Source organism: Callithrix jacchus, chromosome 6, assembly GCF_049354715.1.
Source record: "Callithrix jacchus isolate 240 chromosome 6, calJac240_pri, whole genome shotgun sequence".
Classification (NCBI taxonomy): domain Eukaryota; kingdom Metazoa; phylum Chordata; class Mammalia; order Primates; family Cebidae; genus Callithrix; species Callithrix jacchus.
In genome coordinates, this window is record NC_133507.1 from 3230130 (window position 1) to 3255959 (window position 25830).

The 25830-nt window shown below is 44.0% G+C and overlaps 1 protein-coding gene across 5 annotated transcripts in view; it reads right to left on the reverse strand.

Annotated features, from left to right (window-relative positions):
- GABRG3 (gamma-aminobutyric acid type A receptor subunit gamma3) overlaps positions 1 to 25830 on the reverse strand; it is a 530709-nt gene that overhangs the window by 498248 nt on the left and 6631 nt on the right. For all 5 annotated transcript variants that reach the window (XM_078375676.1, XM_078375675.1, XM_035306449.3 and 2 more), the window contains exon 2: positions 25665 to 25813. In XM_078375676.1, coding sequence (XP_078231802.1) covers positions 25665 to 25813 — 149 coding nt within the window. The remainder of the gene's footprint in view (positions 1 to 25664; positions 25814 to 25830) is intronic.

A 25830-nucleotide genomic window follows, 5' to 3' on the forward strand; every position in this document is an offset into this window, starting at 1 on the left:
ACTTTTTTTTTTTTTGAGACGGAGTTTCGCTCTTGTCACCCAGGCTGGAGCGCAATGGCGCGATCTCGGCTCACCGCAACCTCCGCCTCCTGGGATCAGGCAATTCTCCTGCCTCAGCCTCCCGAGTAGCTGGGATTACAGGCACGCACCACCACACCCAGCTAATTTTTTGTATTTTTAGTAGAGACGGGGTTTCCGACGTTGACCAGGATGGTCTCGATCTCTCAACCTCTTGATCCACCCTCCTGGGCCTCCCACAGTGCTGGGATTACAGGCGTGAGCCACCGCGCCCGGCAGTTTAAGCCACTCTTATGTCACAGACCAGAATTGGGGACAGTGGAAGAGCAAAGGCAATGGAGATGAGGCGCCTGCAAACCGAGCAGGTCCTGCCTCTAGGACAACAAGGAGTGTGGGAAACGGGTGTGTGGTTAAATAACAGGGAAGAGAAAAGGGAGGAAATGTGTGAACGTGAAGCTCAAGGGAGGCAAGGGCTTCAAGAGAGAAGGTGGAGAAGGCTGTGAAATGACCTGAGAGCATGAGGCTGGCCGGCCCCAGCTGAATCCAACTGCTATTTTCCAAGAGCAAAACTGATGTCACCCTGAATCATCTCTACAAATTAGGAATGCCCGGGGCATTCTTTTGACCGCAGTGAAACTCCCTCAGTCGTTCTAGGTAAAAGGACCAAACAAAGTTCCTCCGTTTCCAGAACAGTTAATTTGCTGCCTACTGTCATTGCTAAAGTTATCGCCCTGTTCATTGTGTGGCCTGGGTGTTCCTTGATGAAGAATCTTTCTTTCAGGCGAAAGCACAAACGGAGAGAGGACAAGATTCCCAGGAAGGCACCTATGGGGGAGGGGTGGAACGCATCTCCGGTTAGCCAACAAATTGCCCTAGATCCCAAGCTACCAGCCTAGGCATGTGACGTATCAGCCTTGTGTACGACACCTTAGCCTAGGTATGCAACCCCAACTCTACAAAAACTACAAAAATTAGCCGGGCGTGGTGGTATGCACCTGCAGACCCAGTTACTGGGGAGGCTGAGGTGGGAGAATCACTTGAGCCTGGGGGGGCGGAGGTTGCGGTGAGCCAAGATCACATCACTGCACTCCAGCCTGGATGACAGAGTGGGAGCCTGTGAAGAAGGGAGGAGGGAGGAACGGAGGAAGGGAGGAAGGGAGGAAGGGAGGAAGGAAGGGGAGGAGGAGGAAGAAGAAGAAGAAAGAAGGAAGAAGGAAGACGGAAGGAAGGAAGAAGGAAGGGGAGAAGGAGGAGGGGGAGGAAGAGGAGGAGGAGGAGGAGAAGGAAGAAGGAAGAAGAAGAAAGAAAAAGAAGAAGAAGAAGAAAGGAGGAGGAGGAGGAGGAAAGGAAGGAAAAGAGGAAGAGGAAGGAGAAGTTAGTTGCCTGAGGAATCAAGGGCTCCCACTTTAAGAATGCTTTACATGTTAGGAGAGATGGTCAGTTCCGTGCTGGGACATGCTTGTCATCACTGGAGGATGGCCAGCGCTTCAGGCTGCCCTTCAGAATCTTGCTCCAAATTTCTATTGATGATACGGTTTGGGCCTCGAAACTCTCTCATTGCCTTGAGGATGAGAACTGTCCTCACGTAAGCATCCTTAGCTTTCCCTGAGCCTTTAGGGCAGGGGTATACTCTCAGCAGCAGGCTCACTAGGCAAAGTCCTAGGCGGACAACTGCATATTCCAAGTTGAAAAATACTGGAAACCTTCCTCGGTCTTCCCCCAATTTCTTCCTTACCTGGCTAGAACTTCTGCTTGATTGTCACCTAAATATGTACATATCTATGTATGTATATATTGGATCCTAACAGCTTTTTCCATAGTCACGTGTCCCTTGATAAAACGCAAATACGTTGTTAGGACTAGTATTTTCCAGTCTATATAACCAGCTCAGTAAAAGGGCATCAGAGCAAAACTGAGAAGAAAAGCAAAAAGACTCCCAAAACCAGCCCCCCCATTCCAACACTGACAGCTCGTTCTACACGGTTTGCTATCATAAACACTGACACTCTTTATGTCAATCTAGAGGAGCCCGCAGCAGTCCAGTGTGCACCCATGGAGAATGTGCCAACACCCAGGGCACCTGCAGAGTGAGCTGCGGACACAGCGTCTTCCAGCACCACGAGCAGAGTCTAAGCTCAACCTAGGACTGCCAGAGCCTGTCCCCTGCACTTCCTTCCCTCTCTTCATCCTCACCCTGTCCTACCCCTACCTCTCTTCTCTGGGAACATTTCTCACCCACGCCGACTACAGCTGAACTGAGAATGGGAACCCTTTTGACCCAGCCCTTAGCAAGGTGCCACTGGAAAGGCAGACTGACACCCATCATTACCTCAGCTGACCTTGACCCCGGAGCAGCACTGCAGAGATGTCCGCTCACAGGGACCCTGAAACTGAGAGCGGCTGCTCTGCTGGTGCCACTTACCAGATTAACGTTCTTTCCTTTCCTTTCCTTCCAACTTAACAAAATGAGGTGTGTGCCCTTTGGCAGGGTGATGGTAGGGAGTGGTGAGCGGAGAACGTTTTTTAAAGAGAGCTGCCAGCACCCAATGTTTAGGCTAGCAATATGGGAATTTAAGAAAACAGCCAGATTAATTAGTTTTATTTATGGAGGCCACCCAGGCCCGCCAACTTCTAGCACAGCAGAGTACCCCAGATTCAATTCTTGACTGAATCTCTGAGTGACCGTCAGCCAACAGATTCTTATCCCATCTATTGTTGGGACACGTATTTGGAATATGATGGACACATTTTTGGAATAAAATCATACTATTCATCATATTTTGGAATGAAAATTAAGGGCATGTGCACGTTCTTTGAGTGACAACAGAAAGTCACCTGAGCTTTCAGAATACGAGACTATTTAGAGTGAGTCACTCTCCAGCCAGGTGCGCGCATGTCTAACCTTTCAGATGAACAGCATAAATGAACGCCCGATATCTAGTGACGTTGCAATGCATTTGAGGAGGTTAATACAAACTCACAGACTGTCAACACTGATTCGAGACGTGAACTTTTCTGTTATTATTTTAATGTAGGTAGGCCGGGCGCGGTGGCTCAAGCCTGTAATCCCAGCACTTTGGGAGGCCGAGGCAGGTGGATCACAAGGTCGAGAGATCGAGACCATCCTGGTCAACATGGTGAAACTCCGTCTCTACTAAAAATACAAAAAAAAATTAGCTGGGCGTGGTGGCGCGTGCCTGTAATCCCAGCTACTCAGGAGGCTGAGGCAGGAGAATTGCCTGAACCCAGGAGGCGGAGGTTGCGGTGAGCCAAGATCGCGCCATTGCACTCCAGCCTGAGTAACGAGAGCGAAACTCCATCTCAAAAAAAAAAAATAAAATAAAATAAAGTATTTAGCTGAATTAATTTTAAAAGGCCCAGATGCTGGGAACACTTAAGGCGAGTTTTAGTTCAATACCAGTTACCTGCCACGTGTGACAGTAGCTACCGTTTGGTTAGTAATAGCTTGTACTATGCTCCAGAAAGGGAAGACGGACAGTGGATAACATACATTGAACAAAGATCTCATCACGAACACGTCAAAAGCAACTGCAAAAAAAAAAAAAAAATGCAAAAATTGACAAAAGGGACCTGATTAAAACGAAAAGCTTCTGCACAGCAAGAGAAACTATCAACACAGTAAACAACCTACAGAACGGAAGAACATATTTGCAAACTATGCCTCCAATAAAACTCTAATATCCAGCATCTATAAGGAAATTAAACCAATTAGCAAAAAAAAAAACACAATAAAAATGGGCAGAGGCTGCAATGAGCTGAGACGGCGCCGCTGTGCTCCAATCAGATGACAAAGCAACACCCCACCTCAAAAACAAAAGTCATAAGACAGGCCGGGCGCGGTGGCTCAAGCCTGTGATCCCAGCACTTTGCGAGGCCGAGGCGGGTGGATCACGAGGTCAAGAGATCGAGACCATCCTGGTCAACATGATAAAAACCCATCTCTACTAAAAATACAAAAAACTAGCTGGGCATGGTGGTGCGTGCCTGTAATCCCAGCTACTCAGGAGGCTGAGGCAGGAGAATTGCCTGAACCCAGGAGGCGGAGGTTGCGGTGAGCCGAGATCGCGCCATTGCACTCCAGCCTGGGTAACAGGAGCGAAACTCCGTCTCAAAAAAAAAAAGTAGAAATATAAAAAATGTTTTTCTGAACCACCTTTTTCCAAGATTTTGCTTTGAGAAAATCTATGTCTAGATAAAGCCCAGAAACACTGGTCCAGATAGGAGTCGATAACTATGCAGGAGACCAAAGGACGTCACCTTCATTCGCCCGTTCTCTTACTCATTCTGCGCGGGGCTTTGAGCTGGAGCTGGTAGGAGGCTGGTACGTCTTTGAGACGGTCACTCTGATGCACCACTGGGGAGCATACATGTCAAGTTAACTTTTATGGAAAGTTTGCGTCCTTCGGACAAGTCGCTCCACTTCCAAAGGTACAAATCAGGGGAAAACTGTCATGGTAGATGGAAATTGGCCACAGACTCTACCACCAAAGGTCGAGTCTACTTGATGTAGGTCAGACTTGTGTGCTTTCCCTAATAGTAGATCATAAAAGTGATGCTGTATAACTTTTTTTTTTTTTTTTTTGAGACGGAGTTTCGCTCCTGTTACCCAGGCTGGAGTGCAATGGCGCAATCTCGGCTCACCGCAACCTCCGCCTCCTGGGTTCAGGCAGTTCTCCTGCCTCAGCCTCCCGAGTAGCTGGGATTACAGGCATGTGCCACCATGTCCAGCTAATTTTTTGTATTTTTAGTAGAGACGGGTTTTCACCATGTTGACCAGGATGGTCTCGATCTCTTGACCTCGTGATCCACCCGCCTCGGCCTCCCAAAGTGCTAGGATTACAGGCGTGGGCCACCGCACCTGGCCTATTTCATGACATTTGAATACCAATGATGTAATGTTAGGTGAGAAAAACAAAATTCTGCAATTCATAAACGTAACAGAAGCTTGAGGAAAACATGTTAAATTATTCATGTGAGATAGTTTCTAGGTAACAGGATGTGTTTTTTTTTGTTTTATTTATTCTATGATTTGATTTGATTTTTGAGTCAGGGTCTCATTCTGTCACCCAGGCTGGCATGCAGTGGTGCAACCATAGCTCACTGTAACCTCAAACTCCTGGGATCAGGCCATCCTCCTACCTCAGCCTTCCAGGCAGCTGGGACTACGGGCACACACCACCAGATCTGCCTATATCTTTTCTCTTTTCTTTCTTTTTCTTTTCCTTCCTTCCTTTTTCTTTTCTTTTTCTTTTTTGACACATGGTCTCACTATGTCGCTCAGGGTGCTGTCCAACTCCTGGCCTTAAGCAATCCTACTGCCCTGGCCTCCCAAAGGGATGAGATGATAGGCATGAACCATCACGCCCAGCTGCATTGCTTTCATTTCTAATTTTTTTTTTTTTTTTTTGAGACGGAGTTTCTCTCTTGTTACCCAGGCTGGAGTGCAATGGTGCGATCTCGGCTCACCGCAACCTCCGCCTCCTGGGTTCAGGCAATTCTCCTGCCTCAGCCTCCTTAGTAGCTGGAATTACAGGCACACGCCACCATGCCCAGCTAATTTTTTGTATTTTTAGTAGAGATGGGGTTTCACCATGTTAACCAGGATGGTCTCGATCTTTTGACCTCGTGATCCACCCGCCTCGGCCTCCCAAAGTGCTGGAATTACAGGCTTGAGCCACCGTGCCCAGCCTTTCATTTCTAATTTTTATACTATTCCACATTTTTACGGCGTAATTTCTTAGCTCAAAAATAAAAATAACGTCAAAAGAAAAAAATAAGCGTTGCACTCAAGGCAGACTGCTTCATTAAGATATTTAACAAATTAAAATGTTGAGGGAAATTGTTAAATAGTTTAGACACATACTTCCATGACCCTGCTGCTAAAATTTCTAAAACTTTGTGAAATGGGAATGGTATGCTGAGAGAGGAGGTGCTATGTTTGAGGCTGGCTTGCTGCCAGGAGAGTGGATGATTCAGGCACTGAATTGGTGTCCTGGACAGCACCGGAAAAGCCCCTTGTTGGCCAACGAGCCCCGACCGAAAACACTACTGTGTGTCCTGAGGATGCGAGTTCATCAGCAGCGTTCGGCAAATTGTGTCACAGTTACACAGTGAGTGATGTGATGGCCGCGAAGTTTTAAATAGTTCAGTAAAATGCTGACTATCGTTAAAGCGTGTTTGTTGTTGGGAGAAAGTTCAGTTTACTGGTAGGAATATTTTAAAAGTTGAAGCTTCTCATTGTTGTGGTTGATTCAGGTAAAAATGGCTTCCTGGCCGGGCGCGGTGGCTCACGCCTGTAATCCCAGCACTTTGGGAGGCCGAGGTGGGTGGATCACGAGGTCAAGAGATCGAGACCATCCTGGTCAACATGGTGAAACCCCATCTCTACTAAAACTACAAAAATTAGCTGGGCACGGTGGCGCGTGCCTGTAGTCCCAGCTACTCAGGAGGCTGAGGCAGGAGAATTGCCTCAACCCAGGAGGCGGAGGTTGCGGTGAGCCGAGATCACGCCATTGCACTCCAGCCTGGGTAACAAGAGCGAAATTCTGTCTCAAAAAAAAAATGGTTTCCTATGTAGTCACTTTAAAATTTATGTAACCATACACACAGCGGTTATCACACTAGACCTTTCTCTACAGTATAATACCCAAACAGCCCCTAAACACTCTCCATTGCCCTGACCATATCTTAAAAAACAATGAGTTATGAGCACCTCTCTTCAAGAGAAACTGCCTTCTGCCATCTGTTCCTAAAGCCAGCCAGTGGTCAATTGATTAATCCAGATTCGAGGACTGCCTTGGAGAAAACAACCCACTGGTGGATGGCCATATGACCTCACTATTTCCATCCTTTCCACAACGGAGCAGTGGCTGCTTCGGAAACATACAGTGCTGAGGGCAACGCCAACATGACTCCACCTACGCTCCTAACCGCACATCCTGCCCTGTGACAAACAGGGCTTAATAAAGAGTAGCCCCATGAAAACTACGGCTAAACGGAAGCGCGCAAGTCCTCCTGCCACTCCCAATCTAAGTAGTTCCTCAAACTCAGTGTCTAGATGAAATTCAACATCCACAAATGCTAACGTGCCGAGAAGTAACAGGCTTGTGACATCAAATTCCACCAGAAGGAAGAACACTTCTACTCTACATTCAAGGCAGAGTAATAGGAACTGGGTTTACTTTTTCACATGACACAGTCAAAACTCAGACAAAATATATGAAACAATGTTTTACAAGATACTGTATATCAGGCAGTTAAGGACGGTGGCCACTGACGCTGCAAAGAAGCAAAATTAGCCGTGTAATTGCCCCAGCCTGTGACCTTGAAAGAGCTTCTAGCCTACGGCTCATGACATGGAGACCTGCCAAGGTCCTCGCCTGAGTAGAGTGCATGCGTGTGAGAAGGGCTACCTGAAACCACCCAAAAACCATCCACAAGGATGAAGAATGGTTTCCAGTCTCCCCGGATGACTGGGAACAGTTCCAACACCTAGAGTGGAAATTGTCAAAATGCACAGGGCGTTTATGTCAGTCCATTCTTGCATTGCTATAAAGAAATACCCGAGACTGGGCAATTTATGAGGGAAAGAGGTTCAAGTGGCTCACGGTTAAACATTTCACATTTTAACCGTTCTGCAGGCTGTATCAGAAGCACGGTACTGGCATCCACTTGGCTTCTAAGGAAGCCTCAGGAAACTTCCCAATCACAGAGGAAGGCAAAGGGAGAGTATGTGCTGTCACGCGGCCAGAGCAGGAGCAAGGTGGCAGTGGTGGGCGGAGGCGCTACACGCTTTCAAACAACCAGATCACATGAGAACTCACTCACTATCACACAGCAGTACAAATGGGGCAACTTCCCGTAATGCAGTCACCTCCCATCAGCCCCACCTCCAACACTGGGAATTAGAAATGCCTATGAGATTTGGTGGAGATCTGGACCCAAGGCGTATCGGCACTGGGTAGAGTGCTCAGGAAAATCCGGACCCAGTGGTGGCGCATAATTAGCCCCAGAGCACTTCTCCAGAGCTAACAGCCCTAAACCACAAGATTCAGAGAACTAACTCAACTAGACACCAGAATGATACTCAAGAATGTCTATAGGAATAGGAAAGATCCTATTCCATCAAGCATTCAACAAGGTAAAATTCACAATGTCTGAAATGTCACGGAAGATTAGCAGGTATGCAGAGAAGCTGGAGAAACACAATCAAAATGAGAACGATCAATCAATCAATCGAAATTGATCCAGGCTGATACAAATGCTAGAGTTAGATGACCAAAATGGAAGAGAAGCAAATATGAGAATTAGGAGCAAAGATAATTAACTGTATTCCATATGTTGAAAAAATGTTTAAAACAGGGATATGCAGATAGTAGACACACAAGACCTAAATCAAACTTCTAGAGATAAAAAATAAGGTACCTAAGATAAAACCACACTAGAAAAGATTAACAGGTTAGACATGACAGCAAAAAAGAACATGAACTTGAAGATACAGCAATAAAATCTAAAATAAAATCTAAAATATTCAATGGAAAGAGCGTCAGCATGCTGTAGAACAAATTCAGACACCATAAAATATGTGTAATTGGAGTCTCTGAAGAGGAAACAGATGGAAGAACCAGAAAAATATAAGTTTGAAGAAATAATGACTGAAATTTTTAATATTTAATGAAAGGTATAAACCGCTGGGCGCGGTGGCTCACGCCTGTAATCCCAGCACTTTGGGAGGCCGAGGCAGGTGGATCACGAGGTCGAGAGATGAAGACCATCCTGGTCAACATGGTGAAACCGTCTCTACTAAAAATACAAAGAATTAGCTGGGCATGGTGGCACGTGCCTGTAATCCCAGCTACTCGGGAGGCTGAGGCAGGAGAATTGCCTGAACCCAGGAGGCGGAGGTTGCGGTGAGCCGAGATCGCGCCATTGCACTGCAGCCTGGGTAACAAGAGCGAAACTCGGTCTCAAAAAAAAAGAAAAAGAAGAAGAGAAGGATTAAGAACTTTGCACAGGAGGATGGCATCATTTGGAGCAAAGCGTGGAGAACTCCGTCCCTCAATATGCTGCTGAAAGCAACAAAGCTCCTGCTGGAGAGCAATGAAGGAACTGCCCTTAGATTTAAAACGCCAATAACAAAAAACAAAACCGCAGAGTAACCAGAAATGTAACGTAGAGAACAAGAGAAAGAAACGACCACAAAAAGCTCTCCTGGAATCACAGTCAACACCAGGCATCAGAAATTCCGTGCCCATGCACTAAGTTATACCCACCCAGGAGCCATCAGAGAACGACACAAGGTAGTCTGAAAACATTTCCCAAGCCACAGGTACAACAGTGAGTATTGTAAACCTCACTAGCGAAGGGCCTAAACACAACTGCTGACCAAATGCTGGATGAACACTAGGTGCCCTGACCCAGAGGCAATTCCTAAGGAAACCAGGCTTTGCATACAATTACTTGCATCTCTGGTAGTCTGAGAGACTGTGGTTAAGGCTGTAACACACGCGGAATTATAAAGAGGAAAAATCCAAGCTATTAGTCCCTGGCTGAAGATGGGGCAAAACATAAAATTGCTAAATTATGATAACAGACTCCAAGACACACACATATCCGTTGATAAAGAGAAAAATCTAACTGGCTAAAGGAACCATGGACAAACATTAGCCAATAATCAGAAAATAATGTGACTTAGGCAAGAGGCAGCACTAGGTAGCTAGGCAAAAAATGAATATAAGGAGGACGGAATTCGAGCAAATTCATCTGAAGTTGTCTTCTCTGGGGACAGTAGACTTCTTGGAGTTAATACAGGTAAGTTATTGAACAAACAACAAAAGAATGAGCAAACAAATTCAACGTAAACGTTGGGAGGATGGAGAATTATTATCTCGAGGTGTTGATATATTTTTTTCAAATGTCAACTTTTTTTAAGTAAGAGAAATGCAAATGAAAGGGAAAGTATGATTCAAACACAGGAAAAAAAGAACAGCAGGCAATAAAATCTACTCTTGAGGGGTCCCCGATGTTGCCCTTAATAAAGAGGTCAAAAGAGCCATTATAATTTAAATGGGTTCAAAGAACTCAAGGAAACCATATCTAAAGAATTAAATGAATATATGATAACAAAATCTTATGAAATAGGCATATCAGTAAAGAGACAGAAATAATAAGAGGAACCAAATGGAAATTCCAGAATGAAAAAGTACAATAATAAAAATGAAAAATTCACAGGAGAGATTTGACACTAAATGAGAAACAGAGGAACAAAAAGATTTGAGACTATAACGTAAAGAAAACAGCAAAACATCAGATTAGGTCTAACCATATTAGTAACAATATTCAAGATAAATTGATTAAATAATGTAAAGGGCAGAAACTGTGAGAATGGGCATGAAAACAAGATCGAACACCATGTTACCTAGGAGAGACACATTCTGAATTCAAAGACACAAAGAGTTTAAAATGCAAAAGATGGAAAAATATATAAAATGCAAACACCAAAAATAAAAAATATGAAGCGGCTATACTAATATTAGATAAAATATGCCTTAGATTGAAAATGCTACCAGAAATAAAGAGAAATATTTCATAACGATAAACAGTCTACCTGTTGGGACATATACTAAATGTAAATATTTACGTACCTAACAACTCAGCCCAAAATAACATCAAGAAAAAGCTGACATAATTGAAAGGAGAAACAGATAACTCAATATGCGATAATTAGAGACTTCAGTTCTCCACTTTCAGTAATAGAACTAGAAGATCAACAAGAAAACAGAAGATTTAACAAAACCACAAAACAATGAGACTGAACAGACTTCCGTAGAACACCCCATCCAGTAACAGCAAATAAACATTTTTCTTACGTGCACACTGAACATTTTAGGAGACAGAGCATACGCTAATCCATAAAACGAGCCTCGGTAAGTTTTAAAAGACTGGAAGCATGTTAAGTCTATTCTCCAACCACAATGGAGTTTTACTAGAAATCAGTAACAGAAGGAAATGTGGTAAATTAACAAAATAGGGAAAATGAACACACTCCAACAAGCACTGTGCAGAAAGACATCATGTACAGGTACAGAACTCACTAATCATAAGCACACAGAAACACAGCATAGTGTAACACTAACTGCGGTGTGGAAACCCGTCGTGACCTACGAGAAAGAATAAATGATGAACCAATTAAAAAACAACTTTTCAAGACAGAGACTACAGTAAGACATGAATAAGAAACAGTGAAGAGTTAAAAAGCGAACAGATGAAGTTAAAGTGTAGTTTTTATTAGTTTTCACATGCTTGCTTTTACAGACGGTGGCAAATTATCATCAGATTTTGTTTTGTTTTGTTTTTTTTTCTTTGAGACTGAGTTTTGCTCTTGTTACCCAGGCTGGAGTGCAATGGCGCGATCTCGGCTCACCGCAACCTCCGCCTCCCGGGTTCAGGCAATTCTCCTGCCTCACCCTCCTGAGTAGCTGGGATTACCGGCACGCGCCACCATGCCCAGCTAATTTTTTGTATTTTTAGTAGAGATGGGGTTTCACCATGTTGACCGGGATGGTCTCGATCTCTTGACCTCGTGATCCACCCGCCTCGGCCTCCCAAAGTGCTGGGATTACAGGCATGAGCCACCATGCCCAGCTAATAAATAATGAGTTATAGGAGTATCTTCAAGCCTCCTGGTAACCTCAAATCAAAAATCATACAACGAATACACAAAGAATAGAAAGAAATTAAAGCAAACCACCAGAGAAAATCAGCCCCACTAAAATACAGGGAGGAAAGGAGGACTGCCAAAAACCCAGAACACCAGTAACAAAATGGCAGAAGTCAGTCCCGGCTTAGAAATAAGAACGTTGAATGTAAATAGACTGAACTCTCTAATCGAAAGACATAGAGTGACTGAACGGATGGAAAAAAACACAAGAGCCTGTTGCCTACAAGAAACATACTTCACCTGCTCAGCATGTAGACTGAAAATAGAGAGATGCAGAAAGATATTCCGTGCCAATGGAAACCTAAAAACCAGCAGGAGTAGCTATATTTATATCAGACAAAACAGATTTCAAGACAAACACCTAAAAAAGAGACAAAACATCATTATTAATGATAAAGGGTTCAATTCAGCAAGAGGATATAATAATTTTAAATATATACGCACCTAACACTGGGGCACAGATATATAGCAAATATTTTTACAGCTAAAGAGACAGACAGACAATAGCACAATCATAGCTGAGACTTCAACACCCCCTTTCAACAGCTGAAAGATCTCCCCGACAGAAAATCCAGAAACACACACCAGTCTTAATCTGCTCTATAGAATAAATGGACCTAATAGATATTTACGGAACGTTTCATCTAACAGTTGCAGAAAACACATTTTCCTCCTCAGCACACGGATCATGCTCAAGGGTGTACCATATGTCATGTCACAAAACAAGTCTTAAAGTATTCAAAAACTTAAATTAATATCAAGCATATTTTATAACTACAATGAAATAAAACTGTAAATAATAAGTGAAATGTGGAAAACTATATAAACAACTGTAAATGAAACAATATGGTTCTGAATAGTGGGTCAACGAGGAAATTAAAAAGAAAATTGAAAAATGTCTTGAAACAATTGATAGCGGAAACAACATATCACAACCTATGGGAAACAGCAAAAGTCTAAGAGGGAATTTTACAGCTGTCAGTGCCTACATCGAAAAAGAAGAAAAACTTCAAATACGGAACCTGGTGATGCATCTCTACACAACTACAGAAACAAGAACAAACCAAACAAAATGAATGAAAGAAAAGAAATAATAAAGATCAGAGCAGAAACAAAGGAATCTGGAGGGAAAACAATACCGAAGATCAATGAAAGAAGCTGGTTTGTTTTGAAAAGATCAACAAAATCGACAAATCCTTAGCTAGACTAAGAAAAAAACAGAGATGCCCCAAATAACATTGGAAATGAAGAAGGAGACATTACAGCTGATACTGCAGACGTGGAAAGGATCATCAGTGGCTGCTATGATCAACAATATGTGAATAAATTTGAAAATCTAGAAGAAATGGATAAATTCTTAGATACATACAACCGACCAAGATTGAACCAGGAAGAAATCCAAAACCTGAACAGACCAATAAAACGTAATGAGATTGAAGCCATAATAAAAATGCTTCCAGTAAATAAAAGCTGGGACCTGATGTCTTTACTGCTGAATTCTACCAAATAGTTAAATAACTAGCAGCAATCTTACTCAAACTGTTCCTAAAAATAGACGAGGGGATGCTTTCAAATTCATTCTATGAAGGAAACATTACCCTGATACCAAAACCAGATAGAGACACAATAAAAAAAACAAAGCTACAAGCCAGTATCTTTGATGAATATTGATGCAAAAACACTCAACAAAATATAAACAAACAGGCTGGGTGCAGTGGCTCAAGCCTGTAATCCCAGCACTTTGGGAGGCCAAGGCAGGTGGATCACAAGGTCAAGAGATCGAGACCATCCTGGGCAACATGGTGAAACCCCGTCTCTACTAAAAATACAAAAATGAGCTGGGCATGGTGGTGCACACCTGTAATCCCAGCTACTCGGGAGGCTGAGGCAGGAGAATTGCCTGAACCCAGGAGGCGGAGGTTGCGGTGAGCCGAGATCGCGCCATTGCACTCCAGCCTGGGTAACAAGAGCGAAACTCCGTCTCAAAAAAAAAAAAAGTAATAAAGAACATCCAAATTGGAAAAGAAGTCATCAAATTATCCTTGCGTAAAGAAGACATGATCTTATATTTGGAAAATACTAAAGATTCCACAAGAAAACTATTAAAACTGACTAATTCAGTTAAGTTGAAGGATACGGTTTGACATAACAAAAATAAGTAGCATCTCTTTTTGCAAAGTGAGAGATATGAAAAAGAAATTTTAGAATTAATCCCACTTACAATAGCTACACATGAAATTAAATAACCAGGAATTAACTAAAGATGTGAAAGTTCTCTGTAATGAAAACTATAAAACACTGATGGAAAAAAAACAAAGAGGCCACCAACACATGGAAAGATATTTTATGTTCATGGGCGGAAACAATCAGTATTGTTAAAATGTCCATACTACCCAAAACAATCCACAAAGTTGATCCAATCCGTATCAAAATACCAACGACAGTTTTCACAGAAATAAAAAAAAAATATCCTAAAATGTATATGGAATCACAGAAGACCCAGTACAGACAAAGCTAACCTGGGAGATAAAACTGAATGAATCATATCACCTAACTTCAGATTATACTACAGGCTACACAGTAACCAAATGGCATGGCACTGGCATAAAAACAGACACACAGACCAATGGAACAGAACAGAGAACCTAGAAACAAATCTTTACACCTACAGTGAACTCATTTTTGAAAAAGAAGAATATACACTGGGGGAAAGACAGTTTATTCAATAAACGGTGCTAGGAAAACTCAATATTCACAGGCAGAAGAACAAAACTTGACCCCATTTCTTGCCTTAACAAAAATCACATCAGGCCAGGCGCGGTGGTTCACACCTGTAATCCCAGCACTTTGGGAGGCCGAGGCAGGTGGATCACGAGGTCAAGAGATCAAGACCATCCTGGTCAACAAGGTGAAACCCGGTCTCTACTAAAAATACAAAAAAATCAGGAGGCTGAGGCAGGAGAATTGCTTGAACCCAGGAGGTGGAGGCTGCAGTGAGCTGAGATCACACCATTGCACTCCAGCCTGGGTAACAAGAGCGAAACTCCGTCTCAAAAGAAAAGCAAGATTCACCTATATGTCATCTACAAGAAACACATTTTAAACATAAATACAGGTTAAACAAACAGGATGAAAGCCGTATATACCACACGAACACTAGTCAAAGAAAAGCCGACATGGCTATCTTAACATCTGACAAAGTAGACTTCACAGCAAAGAATATTGATAGGCATAAAGATTTTTATTATATGATGATAAGGGGTCAATTAACTAAGAAAACATAAAAATCCTGAATGTATTTACCCCTAGTAACAATGCTTCAAAATTCATGACTGAAACACTGAGAGAAATAAAGAAAAATACACCCACCGTTATTGCTAGAAATATCAATGTCTCACTCTCAGTAATTAACAGAAATAGAAAAGCAACAAGTAGAATTTTTTTTTTTTTTGAGATGGAGTTTCGCTCTTGTTACCCAGGCTGGAGTGCAATGGCGCGATCTCGGCTCACCGCAACCTCCGCCTCCTGGGTTCAGGCAATTCTCCTGCCTCAGCCTCCTGAGTAGCTGGGATTACAGGCACGCGCCACCATGCCCAGCTACGTTTTGTATATTTAGTAGAGACGGGGTTTCACCATGTTGACCAGGATGGTCTCGATCTCTTGACCTCGTGATCCACCCGCCTCGGCCTCCCAAAGAGCTGGGATTATAGGCGTGAGCCACCGCGCCCGGCCGGAACAAGTAGACTTTAACGAAAGTATAAATGAACTTCACCTCATTTGTCTAATTTATGAAACAATCCGTCTAATAGCAGTGGAATATACATTCTTTCCAGGTACACAGCATGAGAGACCATATTCTGTGCCAGGAAACAACTCTCAATAAGCTTAAAAGGATTTATGTTACTCAGAGTATGTTCTCTGAGCACAGTGCAATTAAGTAAGAATTCAATAACTGAATGATACCTGGAATAACCTCAAATATTTGAACAATAAATACCACACATCTAAATACTCCATCGGTCAAAGAAGAAATCAATAGGAACATTATGAGCTACTTTTTACTGAATGTAAGTGAAATTAAAACACTGAAATCTGTGGGATGCTAATAAACTAATACACCAGAGGAAACTGACACTAAATATGAAAATTAGAAAAGAACACCTCGATTCAATGCCTTCATCTTCCACTTAAAAACCAGAAAAATAACACATGAAACAGAAAGCAAGCAGAAGAATGGTGTATCAAAGTGGAAATCAAGGAACCAGAGAACAAAAAGAGTAACTATTCCGATTCAGTAATTCCTGGAGTTGGGCTCTGACTTCTAGCTCCTCAGGTGATTCTGATGCAATGCCAGGTTTGTAAACTGGTGGACTAAGTGTCCTTCAGAATCCCTTCGAACTATGATATCCTAACACATTATGACCTCTGCCAGGCGCGGTGGCTCACGCTGATAATCCCAGCACTTTGGGAGGCCAAGGCGGGTGAATCACGAGGTCAAGAGATCAAGACCATTCTGGTCAACAAGGTGAAACCCCATCTCTACTAAAAATACAGAAAATTAGCTGGGCATGGTGGCGCGTGCCTGTAATCCCAGCTACTCAGGAGGCTGAGGCAGGAGAATTGCCTGAACCCAGGAGGCGGAGGTTGCGGTGAGCCGAGATCGTGCCATTGCACTCCAGCCTGGGTAACAAGAGCGAAACTCCGTCTCAAAAAAAAAGAAAGAAATTATGACCTCTTTATCGATGTCAGTCCCTGAAATTGGATTATGGGAACAATCTCAACGGTACAGGCACAATACTCCTCTACAAGAGGATCTGTAGGACGTCTTGGACATGGAAGTCATTGCAGACTGATAAAATGCAGACGGCTGACGTGCTTGCGACAGCGAAGTTTTCTCAGGGCTCCATTCCTGAGCTCACAAACCAACCTGAAATGAGAGTCGAAGCAAGCAAGGCACCTGCCGCCCCCTGACACCTCCTGACTGATGCGCCAGGTACTATTACCTGTCATTCTCACAGCAGGGCTTGGATGTAGGTTTAATTAGCTCGTTACAGACAGAAACCCACAGGCCAATGACGCTGTCTCTTGCACCCTGTGAAACCTGCTGGTAACTGGTGGGAGAACTCATTATGTGAGTCCAGACCTTTGCTCCCTCACACACTCTAATCCACGTTGCTCAATTCCTGGAGCAGTAATGAATAAGCATAAGCAACAGATCATTTGTTATTCTATGAACTGGGCTGAATATTCAAATCAAGACCAGTCACTAGAGTATACCTCAGGACATGTCACCTGAGTTATTTACCAAACAGCATACAAGAAAAAATAAAATACTTATATGCTGAAACCTCATTCTATATTCTCTATTTTTGAAAATCCAGCACATATTTTTAATGAGCTGTGAAGTGCATGGGAGGTGCCAACACAGCACTGTCTCACGTGGAACTCGACCTCGACATGAGCAGCACAGTGCAATTCTATGTGCTCAGGTGTGTGGGAAGGGTCAACTGCCCAAGGCCATGGGGAAGAGGCGGGCAAATGTCAGCCGCCAACGTGTTAAGCTGAGGTCTTCACCTGGTGGCCTCTGGATGTCTAGTTAGTTTCTCCTGGAGATGACAGGTACGATTTCTCTACAAAATGTATTCTCCACCTCCTTTATGCATTTGAATTAACTTTTTAGAGAATCAGTTAACTAACTCTACAGTAATAGCTTTTACTTCAAGCACAGCAATTAAGAATGTCTGTTTCCTCTCCTCCTACATCTGTTCCAAGAGTGGAGTGAATACATTTGAATTATTTTCTGGATCTACAGTAATTGCTGGTAAATGACAAGTCACTCGTCTGCACGGTGGGCTGCGGATTTCAGATGGGGACTGGCCAGGCTGAACTACATGAACAGCTGACGTGGTTGCCAGATATGCATGGAGAAGGGAAAGGCTAGTTTGACTCAGCGAGTCAGAGGGGAGGTCCAGCAGGCACCCACCAGCCTGGGCCACTCAGATGGTGAGTCATCAGGACACAGAGGATTGAGGGACCCCAAAATATCCCACACTCTACCTCCAACTCCCACTTCCTTCAACGTACAAGCACCTACACTGTGGCATTTATACCTTACTCCTTGGATTAGAACATCGTGTCTCCTATTTTTCTTAAAATACGGCAACAATCCATCATAGCGTCTTAATGAAACATCTGGTTCTCTGTACGGCCCTTCGCACACTTCAAAACTCTCTCAAACAGGGCGTTCCGGCATCATCTCCCAAAACCCTGTGGCAGGACATGGCGAGGTTATTCCATTTACACCAAGACCAGCTCAGAGAAATGCAGGTGGGGGGGCTTTGCCTGCTTTCCACTGGCTAAGCCAGTCCTGCGGAGGTGGCCCATGCGCGTCCAGTGCCGCCTCAGCTTCCAGCCTCGAGTTCTAGGGCAACTCAACTGTGCTTATCATTTTTCACTGAAAGCATCAAGGAGCTGCACGAAAAGGCCCGTTCAAAAATTATACTTCAAGGCCCACGTCACTGCTTTTAGTTGTTTCAAAGCCTAGTATGTGCGACGAAACTAACTCCTGACCAATTTGGGGGAAGCAGCGCCACGGTCCAGTCACCCTCTGCTCCCCCTGCCTCATCCGGGAATGCGCAGGGATTCCTCTCGCACCGCCCAGCAGGGGGTTGTCTGCGTCATCTCAGCCGTCCTGAGTCGGTGCCCGGTGTCATGTCCAGCCTGGAAGCTGGAAGAAAGGAAGCCCTGGTGGCACCTTCCTGCAGTGCTTCTGCCCAGGTAGGGTGTCTGGGCAGCCCTGGCAGAGGCGGCGACCAGGGTCTCCTGCCATGGGCTGCAGCTGTAACACACCTCACCTCCTCACCAGGCAACCAGCTTCAGCACATACTGAATATTCTTATTCCGTATTTAGCAGAAGTTTAAACTGAACTGGGAAAATACATTTTAGAACAGCCTGGAACAGAAGTTCAGATATGCAAACACCGAAAGACATCCTCTAGCCATGGATATAGTCAAGAGAAGATTAGTGAGATGTTTTGCCTGGATTCAGCGAACCCATCAGTCATTTCTATGCATTGCCCAGGACTTCACAGACTGTCCATTCACCTTTAAAAGCCAAGATGTGGCCGGGCGCAGTGGCTCAAGCCTATAATCCCAGCACTTTGGGAGGCCGAGGAGGGTGGATCACCAGGTCAAGAGATCGAGACCATCCCGGTGAACAAGGTGAAACCCCATCTCTACTAAAAATACAAAAAATTAGCTGGGCATGGTGGTGCGCGCCTGTAATCCCAGCTACTTGGGAGGCTGAGGCAGGAGAATTGCTTGAACCCAGGAGGCAGAGGCTGCAGTGAGCCAAGATCGCGCCATTGCACTCCAGCCTGGGTAACGAGAGTGAAACTCAGTCTCAAAAAAAAAGCCAATATGTAAGCTTTTATTTTTCCCAACATCACTGTATTTGGCACAGATTGATTGCCCACATATTGGGGAGGGAGTCTGCATTCTGCAATCATGTTTTCAGGAGTGACTCAAGTTTCTTGAAACCCCAAAGGAAGTGAAATTCACTTAGGTCATTTCTCTTCCTTTTTGCAATTTTCTTATTAAAAGCTTTACCCTCTTCTAGTCTTTCCCAGCTCACATGCCAAGATCTGTTCCAAGATTAATGACACCCTGCATCACCGTGAACCAGCTAAGGACAGGGCTGAAGCATTACTTGAAATGATGGAGAAGGGGAACTCAGATACATCCACAGCTTACAAGTTAGTTGAGAGGAAATAATGCCCAGGAGAGTACTCATTACTTTTAAAACATAACGATCACAGTTTGTATTATGAAAACTAATTAGCGGATTCCATGCAGACGTGTTACTTCCACGCCACATGAACGAATGAGTGTATTAAATCCCATCTTTTTGTTGTTGAAAATAACAGTAATGCACGATTGTTTCCTGAGGACGGAACGCTGTGCTGCAGCTGGACCAGGTACACCAGAAAATACAAAAGTGCATGGATGCCTCTATAGTTAGGAACTGGAAGAAGAAGAGACAAGTCCTCTAGACGGTCCTTCAAAATGTCTTATCCTCATTTTAAAGAAGAAAAGCTGATGCCAGAAGAAACTGACCCATGGCAGTGGGGAGGAGGAGAAGGGAGGTGAAATGAGGGAGGGCTCCCTGCAGGGGGTCTGGTGTCCCTGAAGTACAAGGCATGCGATTCACAGAGTCAGGAAATGTCAGTGGACAAACAGCAAGGAAATGAGATCACAGCCTGAGGCTGGACTCTGTCTTTTAAAAATTATTTTCTTTTTAGAGATGGGTTCTTGCACCATCTCCCAGGCTGGATTGAAGTGGTGCAGTCATAGCTCACTGCAGCCTCGAACTCCTAGACTCAAGCCATCCTCCTGCCTCAGCCTCCCAAGTAGCTGGGACCACAGGCATGTGCCACCACGCCCGGCTAATTTCTTTTATTTTTGTAGTGACTAAGGTCTCTATGTTGCTCAGGCTGGTCTTGAACTCCTGGGCTCAAGAAACCTTCGTGCCTCAGCCTTCCATCTTTATGTCACTTGAAGGGGCTTGGCCTTTAATCTAAAAAGCAAAGTGCAACTTTCAAGAGTTTCCAATTAAACAGGTGAATTCAGACCAAAGCGGGAGTGTGCCCTAATCTACTGCTAAGTGCCACCTGGAGAGTGCTCTTCCTTCTCTTGTGAGGTCAGAAGAAAGCGAGTGCGAAGAGCCCCCTGGGGCTCCCAAGTTGAGCCAGGGAGGAGGATGTGAGGGAGGTGAGCAATGGGCCACCCTCCCCCCACCCCGCACGCTAACGTACATCCACGAGCAGTGCATTAGGTACACGTAGGTACGCTGCACCTTGATGAGGGATGAGAACTGACAGTTAAAGCAAATGAAATTGACCAGATTTGAAAAAAAAAAAAAAAAAGTCATGAGAAAAGGAATTCAGATGTTTACAGGGAGTTCTCTTTCAAAGCAGAGCCCTTCTGAGCCATGAAGGAAAATGGTTTCTAGTTCAGTTCCTCTTACCGGGAGAGCTGTTCCTGGGCAGTGACTCTGTTCTGACTGAATATCATCAAGTTGCTGGGTTCTGCCAATGAGATGTGCGTCACCATTTAAATGAGACAGGAAGACAAGTCGTAATTTGTCCCAGTGATCACAGTGCTTTCATCAGGCCCCTCTGCCGCCCCAAGGACCAGACAATGTTCACGGCGGAGCACAAAGAGCAGCATCCTGCCTCATGACCTTATGCTTGGTTGGTTGTTAAAAATCTTTCTGGCCGGGCACAGTGGCTCACACCTGTAATCCCAGCACTTTGGGAGGCTGATCACAAGGTCAGGAGATCAAGATCATCCTGGCTAACACAGTGCAACCCCGTCTCTACTAAGAACGCAAAAAATCAGCCGGGCGTGGTGGCAGGTGCCTGTTAGTTACCCCAGCTACTTGGGAGGATGAGGCAGGAGAATCGTTTAATTGGGGAGGAGGACGTTGCAGTGAGCTGAGATCATGCCACTATACTCCAGCGTGGGCGACAGAGCAAAACTCCCCCCAAAGAAACAAAACAATACAATCTTTTCACTCACAAAGCAGAAAGCATGTTCTCATGTGTGCTGACGACTTATGGGGACCAAGTGACAGGATGCTTTAGAGGAGCAGCGTTCTTTGAAATGAACACTCGTTCTCCGTGTAGAAATATGCCTTTCTATTTGGGAAAGTCATAGTTCCTGTGCACACAATGAAAAAATTAAATCTCTAGGACTGTGAACTGTGCCTGCCTGTTTCACATGGCAGCACCTTAGTATGTCTTCTTGCCAGTGCCGCACTGTGGGCGTGCAAAGAGTGTTTCCGGAGAGGCTTGCCTGGAGTTTTCTACAAAGAGTGCAATCTTTATAGTGCATCTTGTCATAAGGCCAAAGAGTTCTGGGTGGAAGCCGAGCTCACCCACTGTCTCCCCACGTGCAATTTTCTACCTGGGAGGATCCATGTGGGACCCGGTGCCACCAGGAGGAAGGTGCTTCACTGTGGCCCACCGCAGGATACAAGAACTTTCAACTGGACCTAGCTTGTCCAGGGGGCGAGGAACCAGCCTTGTGTATCTTTGCTGTCTGGCTGAGCAGTGTCTGACAATCTAGGAGGAAATCGGTACCACACGCTAAAGCATCTCTTTCGACGTAAATGCGGAAGTGCTGCACTCTTCACACTGAACACTTCCTATATAATTAGGATGCAAACCCCGTGGTGACAGTTCAATCTGTGAACTTGAGCAATGGTAACTTAGCTATATCACTCACTGAAGAAACATTTTAAAGCTGGAAGGAGAGTTAACAGTAATGTTGGTCCTTCTCCTTCACTGCACAGGACAGACAACTGAGACATGAAAGATGCTGTGATTCCTCCAGCACTGCACTGGAGTCTCCCACACTCCACACATGGATTTTGAGGTTCTGTTGGAAGCAGCATAGTTCTAGGTCCTGCTCAGACACGCTGGAGTCCCGGGCTTGGAAAAACGGAGGGACAGTGTGCCTGGGCAGTGTGAGTGCTAGGAGTTGTCAGGCAGTGGCACCTCCGACAGGAGGAGATGCAAGCCACGGTCAGACACATCCTGCCCACGGTGCATCCGCCGCAATCCCCACTTTCCCTTACTGCCACCGCAAGCCCAGTGCGTACCTCTACCCACAACCTAAGCGTTACTTCCCTCCTGGTCAAACATTCCACCCTTCTCTTGGGTCAGAATCTATTTTCTAATCTATCGATTGTCGATCTATTCAAATCATCAATAGAAAACTAGACAGAAAGGAGGCAAGGATCCAGAACTGAACAACACTGTCGGACAACAGGACCCGGTGCATCCACTGACAGCAGGACACACGCTCTTTTCAAGTGACGTGGATCATCTGCCAAGACAGACCATATCCTGGGCGGTAAATCAAACATTAGCACATTGAAACACAGAATTAAACTCACGGAGAGTATATTCTCTGATCACGGTGGACCAGGCTAGAAATCCGTAACGTATCATAGGAAAATGTGCAAGTACTTGGCAACTAAAAACGCACTTCACAGCAGTTTTATTCACAAAAGCCAAAATTTGGAAACAATTCCATTTCAAAACCTAAAACACAATGGTTAATCTCCCTCTTTAAGAGTAAACTTCGGGAATATTTCTCAGTTGAAAAATCATGTCCTTGTTCAGATGAAAGTTCTCCATGAAATCAAGCTTTCTTTTTAAAAAAAAAAAAAAAAACGTTTATTTTAACTTCAGGGGTACATGCGTAGGTTCCTTACATAAACTCACGTCGTGGATTTTGTTGGACAGATTACTTCATCCCCCAGGTGATTAGCCTGGTACTCTTTAGTTATCTTTTCTGATGCTCTCCCTCCTCCCACCCTCCACCCTCCACCCTCAGAGAAGCCCCAGTGTCTGCTGTTCCTTTACAAAACAGACTTCTAAATAATTCATGACTTAAAGAAAAAATCTCAAGGGAAATAAAAAAATACACTGAACTGAATTAAAATGAAAATATAACAAACCCAAATTCATGGGATGAAGTTAAAGAAGGACAGAAAGGAAACGCTGCTCACACAAGAAAAGAATAGTCTCAAATCAAAGAATCTAAGTTCCACGTCAAAAAGAAGAAAACCAAGATAAGCCCAAAGCAAGAAAACTAAAGGAAATAAGTAGAAAAGCAAAACTGATGTAACTGAGAATAAAATTACAGAGAAAAACTATCGAACAACAAGTTGGTTCTTCAAAAAGGTCAGTAAAACAAACCTCCAGCAAGACTGACACAAAACGGAAGGGACACAAGTCACCGACATCAGGGATGAAACAGGGCTACTCGTGTGGGTCCTACAGACATCCAAAGGATCACGAGGCAACAGCGTGAACAATGCTAAACACATACATTTCTCAACTTAAAAGAAAGGGACCAATGTCTTGAAAAAGCTTCGACAATTTTAACATGAAACCGATCATTCGGATAGACTTACTAGGAAAATGAAAAATCTCCCAGAAAGGAAATCCCCTGTCCCAGAGGTATCACTAGAGAATTCTATCAAACACTTAGAGAATTAACACACACCCTATATAATCTCTTCCAGAAAACAGATGAAGGAGTGCTTCCCAACCCATTGTATAAAGCTCATATTACCCAAGATAGTGACAAAAATAGTCCCTTAAAAATTGACATGCAGTGGCTCACGCCTGTAATCCCAGCTACTTGGGAGGCTGAGGCAGGAGAATTGCCTGAACCCAGGAGGCAGAGGTTCCGGTGAGCCGAGATCGCGCCATTGCACTCCAGCCTGGGTAACAAGAGTGAAACTCCGTCTCAAAACAAAAAAAATAAAAATAAAGATCTAAATAATGAGGAGACCTATTATAGGCATGGATTGGAAGATGCTGCATACTCAAGATGCCAGTTCTTTCCAGATTGATGTAGACACTTAAACTCCTACCAAATCCCAGCGGGAATTTTCTGTAGTTACAGACAAAATTATTCTAAAATTTATCTAGAAAAGCAAACGAACTACAAGAAATTGAGATGAGTTAATGCTGAAAAGGAGGAATAAAGAGGTTGAATTACCTGATCCAATTTAAAGACGTATTACACAGCTACGGCAGTAAAAACTGGGTATCGACAGGGTGACAGACATGCAGGTAAAACAGAGCGAAACGCGCCGGAAATAACCCACACGAGGTGAGTCAGCTGGTTTTTGTAAACTTCATAAAAACAATTCAGTCAAGGAAGGATAGACTCTCAAACTAACGGTGCTGGAGTGACTGGGCATCCAGGGAGGGTGGGGGAAAGAAATTAGATCTAAATCTTACATCTTCATTTCCATAAAAATTAAAATGGATAACTAATTAAAAATGTAAACGTTGAAATTATAAAACTTTCAGAAGAACACAGAGGAGAAAACCTTCAAGATCTAGGGCTTCATGAAGAATTCTTAGACAACACTCTAAAAGCATGCCCCACAAAAGAAAAATCAATAAACTGGATTTCATCAATATTGAAAATTTTTCCTGTGAAAGATGCTATTGAAAAGATGAAAAGCAGCAGGGCGTGGTGGCTCACGCCTATAATCCCAGCACTTTGGGAGGCCGAGGCAGGTGGATCACGAGGTCAAGAGATCGAGACCATCCTGGTCAACATGGTGAAACCCCGTCTCTACTAAAAATACAAAAAATTAGCTGGGCACGGTGGCGCGTGCCCGTAATCCCAGCTACTCCGGAGGCTGAGGCAGGAGAATTGCCTGAACCCAGGAGGCGGAGGTTGCGGTGAGCCAAGATCACGCCATTGCACTCCAGCCTGGGTAACAAGAGCGAAACTCCGTCTCAAAAAAAACAAACTGTAATACATTCATACCAGGAACAACTATGCAGCAGTCAGAGAACTACTGACACACCTGACAACTTGAATGAATCTCCAAATCATTTTGCTGAACAAAGAAGAGCCAGTCTCAAAAGGTCAATGATTCCATACATGTAACATTCTCAAAATGACAAAAAAAAAAACAGAAAAAAACAACCAGAAATGAAAAACAAATTAGCGACTGACAACGGTCAGAAATTTGGGGGGAAGAAAGCAGATGTGACAGTAAAGGGACAGCAAGAGGGTTTACAAGATCCACTTTTGGTTGATGAAGGCGTTGTGTGTGTTGACTGCAAGGGTCATTACATAAGCTACATGGGGTAAAATGACACACAGCTGTGCTCCTGGGTGGCACCAATGTTAATTTCCTGGTATGGTATCACATGACAGTTACCAATTGTGTGACAAGTGCAGGAGACCTTTCTGCGCCATCTTTGCAATACTCTAGGAATTTACAATTACTCAAAAATAAAAATGTTAACACACATCATTGCAGCACATTTCTTCTATTGGAGTAACAAGAAACAACACTCACTTCCAATATCCGGCCTCAGCTTCTTATCATATTCTCTTAGCAACTTGTTGAGAATCAGAGTCACGTCGGTGTCTTGGGATTTCGGAGCCAAGACCCACTTTTGGTTTGATGATGAATCTTCATATTCATCCTCTTCCACCTTCCTGGACCTGCAGTTGTAGCACAA